The sequence below is a fragment of the Poecilia formosa genome, unplaced genomic scaffold, assembly GCF_000485575.1.
Source record: "Poecilia formosa unplaced genomic scaffold, Poecilia_formosa-5.1.2 Scaffold244, whole genome shotgun sequence".
Lineage (NCBI taxonomy): Eukaryota > Metazoa > Chordata > Actinopteri > Cyprinodontiformes > Poeciliidae > Poecilia > Poecilia formosa.
In genome coordinates this window covers 58,888-66,964 of record NW_006800183.1, presented here as the reverse complement: position 1 = coordinate 66,964, position 8,077 = coordinate 58,888, and the positions used below count along the sequence as shown (strand labels likewise).

General features: G+C 35.9%; 1 protein-coding gene across 3 annotated transcripts in view; it reads left to right on the top strand.

Annotated features, from left to right (window-relative positions):
* The window catches only part of drp2 (dystrophin related protein 2), a 242,152-nt gene that overhangs the window by 177,043 nt on the left and 57,032 nt on the right, over positions 1–8,077 (top strand). For all 3 annotated transcript variants that reach the window (XM_016680505.1, XM_016680504.1, XM_007569658.2), the window contains one exon: positions 3,487–3,633. In XM_016680505.1, the coding sequence (XP_016535991.1) occupies positions 3,487–3,633 (147 nt within the window). The remainder of the gene's footprint in view (positions 1–3,486; positions 3,634–8,077) is intronic.

The window sequence follows — 8,077 nt, the reverse complement described above, 5'->3', positions numbered from 1 at the left end:
GGTTATACTTGGCCTATTAACACAATTTAAAAACTGGTGTGTAGTTTATAATGTGCACTTTAAGCTCGAGTTGAAAGTTAGACTGAGGGAGGCGGAGTCTTGCTGCTACGCCGTAACAAACTAGACGTTAAAAAGGAGCCGTCAGGCTATGGACCCCTATGGTTTAACGGATCGATACTCGCGGATGAAAAATTGATACTTTCCGAGGGCGGAAAATATCGATATATATCACCGAATCGATTTATTTATACAGCCCTACTTTAAACAGCCGTTTGAATTGGTTCCGTTCTCTTAATTTCAGACAATCGACTGAGTGGTGATCCGTGAGATAATCAAAGCTTGAGATATTGCTTGATGATCTAACTCTTCTTTTATCGTCTCCACGGCTTCATTCCTGACTCGTCTGCTTTGTTTCTTGGTCTTTATGCTGCTCGTCGCTACACAATCCAACACATTTATGCACTGCTGTGTGTTGGTTCAAATTACCAATAAAAGACACTGAAGTTTGTGTTTGAGGCGTAATAAAATGTGATTCAAATAGTAAAAGTATTTGCAAAGCTCTATCATTTACTTGGAGCCGTTTCAGCCACAGCAGCATTTTCCAGCCTGTGAATCGCCTTCTAAAATATAAATTATGTGAAGTTAAAGTTTTCCTCTTTTCACTTTTGCTTGGTTTTCTTGGCTGACTTCTTTTAGGCTCAAGCCATGCAATCATGTTGAAAATTAAATTGTACCTTGGACTTGCAGTCATAAAAACAATTCTTAAAACCGTGTATACTCTTTTGTCAGCCGTTATTGGGTTAGTATAGATGTAATAATAGGACTACTCTAAAATGTTCACATTGATCACAGAAGTAATGCCGCAAATCGATGACACAGCAGCAAGTGAAGATAAATTTGTAAATGAATAAAGGAATGAAGCCACCTCTGTGGCTTTTCATCAATTTCTTTTAATCCAGATGATGCCTCCAGCCTCATTTTCTTTCTCAATATTTTCTGTCACTGTAGAGTAAAGGCACTTAGATGTTATTTAGAAAGTAAGACACTCAGTGACTGTTTTACAATGAAGCTCTTTGGGCTCAGAAACGGGTCCATTGAATGTCAAGTTGCAACTAATATTTGGAGATAGAGGTCAGAATAAGTCATAAATCGATCATAATGTTTAGCAACATGATCATGCCTCATATTGTAATTTAATTATACTAGATTATTCACATATTTGGTTGTTGTTCAACCGGTTTGCTTTCATTCTGCAGAAATGTGAAAAGAAGAATTTCCAAAATAATAATAAACAGTTTTATTCATTCTTGTTCTGCTTCACAAATGTGTGATTTAGTTTTTAAATCACATAAAAGCCAAAAATAAAAATACATAGTTTGTTAGTTTATCTGTGCATTGGAACAAGTATTTATCATTTTCGTTTTGGGCCAAATCAATACCATGAAGGCTCTTAAAGGGCAAGTTGTGCCAGAATATTCACAAACTGTTGAAATATCAATACATTCTTAAAATAAATAATATTATTGAACATCTCTTCAGTCCCTCCAAGATTTCATGATTCTTTTTGTGATTTTCTTGAGTCTTTGTGGTACAAATTTAGAAATATTTGCACTTATTTATGATGGTAAATGGGACTTTTTATTATTTGCTGTATAGATCATGGACTATAATCTGACATCGGTTAAAGCTGAGGCAGTTGGTTAATACAAGTAGAAAAGTGCTTTTCAATTTTTGAGAAAGATCAACTATAAACTCCCAATTAGTACAAAAAGGTGCAGGGATTTGTTGATTTTACGTGAATTTCCATGATAATTCTCAATAAACTGGAAGGACTGATTGATATAATTTGGCAATAAACTGATAAAAACGGCATTGATTTGACTGAAAACATAATGTTTAAGCACATTAGGGGTTTAGTCTAGAATCTGGGGGGCACATAAAAAAGCTACGGTGGGCCGGCTTTGGCCCACGGGCCTCGAGTTTGACAAATATGATTTAGCTGAAGATTAAATGTTTTATCACACATAGATTACTAAACTGAGTTTTATCCAGAGTCAGAGAGACCAGGCACTAGAAAATTTTACTGTGGTTACATTAAACCTGTTTATTTTTCTGATCAGGAAAAGCTATCCTGATTTTTGAGATTGTTTCCACATTCTTTCAAACATTTAATCTTTCTGCTGCTACTTAGCAGTATTAATCTTGTGTTTGTTTATTCTATGTCTGTGTGATCAGAAAGCAGCATGAACAGTAGTTTTTCAACAACAAGGTGGCTCTAAAATAGCCGTTAGCTGCAGCCTTACACTCAGTGTTCAACTGAAGGAGGTGCTCAGACTCTTTTGACACATCGTAGCTGAAATGTTTCCTATTTGTTAAGGAAATTACTTTCAGGTGCTGTTCGTCTGTTATGAATAGCAGCCAAAGTCCTCCAAATATTGAAGAAGAACTTTTTAAAAAGACCTTCACAAAGCCTGAAGAAATATTGATCATGAATCCTTTAAAAGATTACAGGAAACCTTGGCTCTTGGATAAAGTCGGACAGTTTGAAGCAGTAATGAATGTCGCTATATTCTCCTTTTCTCAACTTTCACAAATTACATGTTTGTTTTTGTAGCGACTTTGTCTTCTGCAACAAAACTTTTATTTTAGTGCCAGTAAAGAGCAAAGACTTTAGCAAAAATTAAAATTCAGGTGATGAACCAATTTTTTTTCTTAGTTTAAATCAGCTTTGTTGTTTCAAAATGTTTCCAGACAAATTCATGAGCCGTCGGTTCTGTTGACCTTCATTACTTTTACATGATTTATTCTGTTTCTTTTTGAGATCAGATGGTTTTCTTTCATTGTCTATTCATTTTTAGACATATATCTGCAGTGATTAGAATTCATTTGCTTTGATTTCTAGATGTTACCTTACCATTGCTGTACAAAAGTTTGAGTAAAGGAGAAATTTAAAAAAAGATTTTCTTAACACTTTATTTGATTTGGTGTGCATAAGACTGACATGACACTGTCATAAACAGGAAGAAGTCTTCATGAACACTTATGGTTGTCGTGAAGGTTCATTCTGTAAATAATGACACTATAATGCAACTTTTAATCCAGCTTTGCGGTAAAAGCTGCATTATGCAATTTTTCTTTAAAAGTGCCACCTTTAATGCGGCTTTGCATTAACAGTGTCATTATTTACAACGTTTAATGTAACTTTGTATTAAAAGTGACCATTTTAACACTACTGTTGTTTTAAAATGTCACCTGTAATCAAATTTGCTTTAAAAGTGTCATTATTTACCAAAGACTTCTTCAAGTTTATGACAGTGTCATATCTTATTCACACCCCTTCACATAATAAAGTGTGACAAAATATTTTCTTTGATTAGTCAAGTATTATCCAAGTTAAGGTATTTTTTTCTGATATTTAATTTATGAGTAGTATGTCCATTATGCACCATTTTGTGCCTCTTTTTGTTCTCTTTCTGGCTCCTGCAGCTGTTCAAGGAGGAACTCTCGCAGGTGAAGGAGGGCATGAAGCAGGTCAATGAGTTGGCCCACCAGCTGGCAATCTCTGATGTCCATTTGTCGATGGAGAACGCCCGGGTCCTGGAGCATCTCAACAGCAGATGGAAAGTGCTTCAGGTAGCGTCTATTGGCAGGTTTGATGCTGCCAGCAGCACGTTTTCCTGCAGGATGTGCAGGTGTAATATCTGGAGCTATAAAGGTGCTCATGCACATCAGTAGAAAGTGAAAACCTTTCATGTCAATAAGTTGCATCATTCGCTGCGGTTCCTCTTGCCTCCGTCTGAAGAATGTCTTTCAGAATCTCAGGCTTTCAACTCGTTCTCTAAATTTTAACTCTGTGGGAGGATTTCACAAAGCAGTGCGTTCTTGAAAATCTTTTAATGCTCTTTAAAGAAATTTGCACCAGTTTTTGTATCATGTGATGAGTGACCTCGGTTCAGCTGGTGAAGAACTGATTGAAATAGAACAGAAAAACATTTCCCTCAGTGAGATGATGATTTTTCTAATTAAAAAGTACAGATGATATGAAAGACAGGAGAAGGATTCTTCCTTAGATTTATTCAAAGATAAATAACATTTATTAATAAATAAGAAAAGTGCCTCTGGCTTCTGTTGCAGAGTGCTGGATACATTCTCTGTCAAAATTACCATCTGATTTCAGCAGTCGGTATTTTTCACAGCTTGCAGGACTTAAAAGGCTCTGATCTGAGAATCTAACTCTTTTTGCTCTGGCTGTAATGCACAGATAATCACAACAGCAGACTTTCTCCTACATGCATGCATGACTGCTGATCTACAGCTCTGGATAAAATGAAGAGACTCCTGCACTGAACCCGACTGGTTATTCCACCAAATACTGATTTCTGAACTCTTCCTGAGTTAAAGCATTAGTATTGTTGTTTCTAAATGAATATGAATTTGGTTTCTTTGCATTATTTGAGATTTGAAAGCGCTGCATCTTTTCTTATTTTGACCATTTCTCATATTTTTGCTTGGAATTTTGGATACGTGTTGTCAGTAGTTCATATAATAAAATAACAATGTTAATTTTACTCAAATATTTATCTATAAAGATAAAATCTGAGAAACTGATCATTTTAAATGGTCTCTTAATTTTTTCCAGAGCTGTTTATGTGGGAAAGCAATGAATCCAGAGACTCTGTTTGCTTGGCATATTTTATTTTTACTGTTGTCTGTGGTTTCAGAAATATAAGCGCATCCAAATTTAAGTTTGCAGATATTTAGCACCTGTTAATGCCTCTGATAATTGCTCCATGAATCTCTTGGAGTAGATTTTCCATCCCCTGAACTTCCTGACTAAACATTTAGCATATCAGCAGAAGAACTGCCTTTACAAGTTGTTTATTTAAAATGTGTTTTTTCTAGAACAAAGTTCAACTTTTCAACCAAGTGAGAAACATCATCTGTATTATGAACTCAGAGGCAGGGACAGACTTTGAAACACAAACTGTGTAAATGTTATTACTCTTAATTTCAAATTCATTCATTAATTCTGTTGTAAAATGTTTCACTTTCTAACACTTCTGCTAATTACATGTTTTCTACCAGCTAAGTTTTTTTTTCAGCCAAATAATGTGAACATCAAATGAAAAAGAGACAAGAAATCTTTCTTTTAATGTAATATTACTGTCTGCTTTTATCATCAGGTTTACCCTCTTGAACTGCAGAGCATGTCATAACTTTGACTAATTTTTTGCTCTTTGCACATATCTTTAATACTTTATGTCGCTGAGTGCTTCTTCTTTGGGGATCATCAGTCGAGCTACGCGATGGTAATATTAACGGCCTGTTAAAAGCAAGCATGGACTCTCTTTTAAGACCTGCTTTGATAAAGATGAATTGAACTTTAGGAATTTCCATATAAAAATCTTCCATTAGAGATTTAATTGGATTTCCAAGGTGAGATTTTGGTTCGTTTTGCTTGGTCTGCACAGCTTTAGTTTTCAAAGTCACACAGTTTTGTAGCATCGCTCCTGAGAACGTAGATCTATTTATGACGGCAGATCATAAAATGCAAACTTTTTTTTTTTTAAACGACAAAGCTGCAGCAGGGTGATGCATGTCATAAAGCAGAAATAATCTAAAAGTGACGCTCCAGAATACCTAGAAGGAGCGGCAAAAACAGATGTTTGCAGTAGAAATGTTTGCTTGAACATGCACTTACATATTGAGGGCAATACTTCATTGAATCTGAGGCACTCACCTTTAAAGCCTTTGAAACATTGAAGTGAACTTCCCCTCCCCTCCCTGCTTCGCTGATTGGATGGATGCACCAGCAGGGAAAGCTGCAGCGTTTTTCAAGCATTAGCTGCATCCTCCGTCAGCAGACTGTCTCTGCTCCTACAAACACAATAAAACCCTCTCAGCTTTCACCTGCTGTTAAAACATCCTGCTCACATTAGATAACCTTCATGACATCATTCTTCACAGCCTGAAATGTCAGCCGGCGCTTTTTTTACTCTCGCTGCCTCTCTTTTCAGATAATAATCATTTAGAACCACTTGGAAAGTTTGTAGAAATTAACATCCCACTTTGAAAGCAAAAGACCGTTTGGATGCAAAGAGTTTTTGTAGCTCAGAATTTGCCCATGTTTGATTTGCAACCCTTACAAATAAATCGACGTTCTAATATTTTCTTGGTCCACATGTTGAACAGAAACTCCAGAACAGATTTAGCTGTAAGTTTCTCTGTCCATTTTGGTTCAGATTCAAACATCTTCGCAGCTGAATGATTAACATTTTGCAGACATTCAGGGTCTTTAGAGACTGCTTCGAAGAGGTCTTCATCACCCTTCAGCATTTCTTTGAAAAGTCCTTTGAGTCTGACATTTGTAGAGCTACAAAAATAGAACATATTGAAAGTCTAATCCATTCATTTTCCTTTTCCCTTTAAAGGGAAAATGATCTACAGGTTATCCCCTTCTTTCTTTTGTTCTCAGTGAGGTGATCTGTGTGCCTCAAGATAAAACCCTTTATTTATAGCTTTTGCTTTTATTATTATGGTGTAAAAAATGCTGTTTTGGATCTATATTTCCCAGCAGATATGTATTTTTTCCCCTAAAACTTTCCATCTTTTTCCATCTGTTCTAATATACAAACAGAAACTTTCCATTAGAAGGAAAGAAAGAAAAACTACATCCAAACTATTTGGACTATTTTCACGGGGTAATAAAGTCATCTGACAGTTTCGGTTGTCTTTTTATGTTGGTAATCTGGTTAATAAAGGTCAGTTTCATGTGCAGCTCCATCTCAACCTTACACAAACAGCAGTGAATAAATCAATTTTCAATCAATTTTCTGCACCAAGCAGTCCAGAACATATAAACATGTTTCCACTGAGGCTCTTTAAATGTGTTTATATTTGGGGACTGTATACAGAATAGACCAGGGTGTTTTTGCTTACTGCGATGAAAACCAAAAGAAACATTTTCCCATGTCCCCTGTGGGGCTCCATAAAATTGTAATTTAAGGTGTTTCCCCCCAAAAAAAGTGATATATGTGTTTCTCTGGACCTACTGTTATAAAACCACCTTGGAAATAAACATAGAAATAAATAAACGGCTTGTTAAAATGATTAGGATTACCCAGAAATAAAAAAAACAAGAACTTTCCCAACGTATTTGGTTTTACTGTGCAGCATGAATCCTGCTGCAAGTAGCCGTCAGGAAATTGGTGCGCTGCAGCCATAAAGGGACCGAGACGACTAGTGAAGATACTCGGGTATGCTGTGACATTTATTGATGCTCTGCTGGTTCCAACGGGTCCAATAAAAGATTCCCAGCCCCATCACACCACTACCAGCAGCAGCAGCAAACTCAACCCCTGATGCAATCCAGTATGACGGCTCACCTTTGACCTTAGCAAGGCAGTTTCATCCAGCTAATTGCCTTTTGTTTTTTCTGTTTTTCTAACCCTAAGCATAAGAGATGGTCCAGGGTGAAAATCTCTGTGGATTAAAAGTTTCTGAAATAGTCAGACGGATCACCCGGCACAAACTAAGTCACCAAATAAAGTCGTTCAGTTTGAACTTCAGCCAGTCATCTTCAGCACGGCTACATGCTGCCATTTCATCGGCTGATTCATATTTATGTTAAAAGTTGATTCAGTTTAATAATTAGCATTTTTGTTCCAGTTTGACTAAAACAGTAGTCCTTTCTAGGTAAATTTTTTCTGTTCATCATTTGGTAATAATCTGACCTATTTCCAGATGTGGGTAGAGCACCAAAAATACTCTAAAGTGCTCAAGTAAAAGTAGTGATACTTCAACATGTTTTTACTCAAGTAAGAGTAAAAAGTAGCCATCCAAGAAATTACTCAAGTAAAAATGTACTTGCTTAAAAGTCCACTCAAGTGCTGAGTAACTGATCAAACTATCATCTTGTATATTGTGAAGTAATTATTTGGTTTAAATTGCAACATTAAGTTAAAACTCAATTTAAGAATAATGAACTTTAAAAACGATGTTTAGACAATTTAAATCGACTTCATGAATTTTAATTCCCGAGTTAAAACCAGAAGAATTTTCTTGTTGACTTAAATTG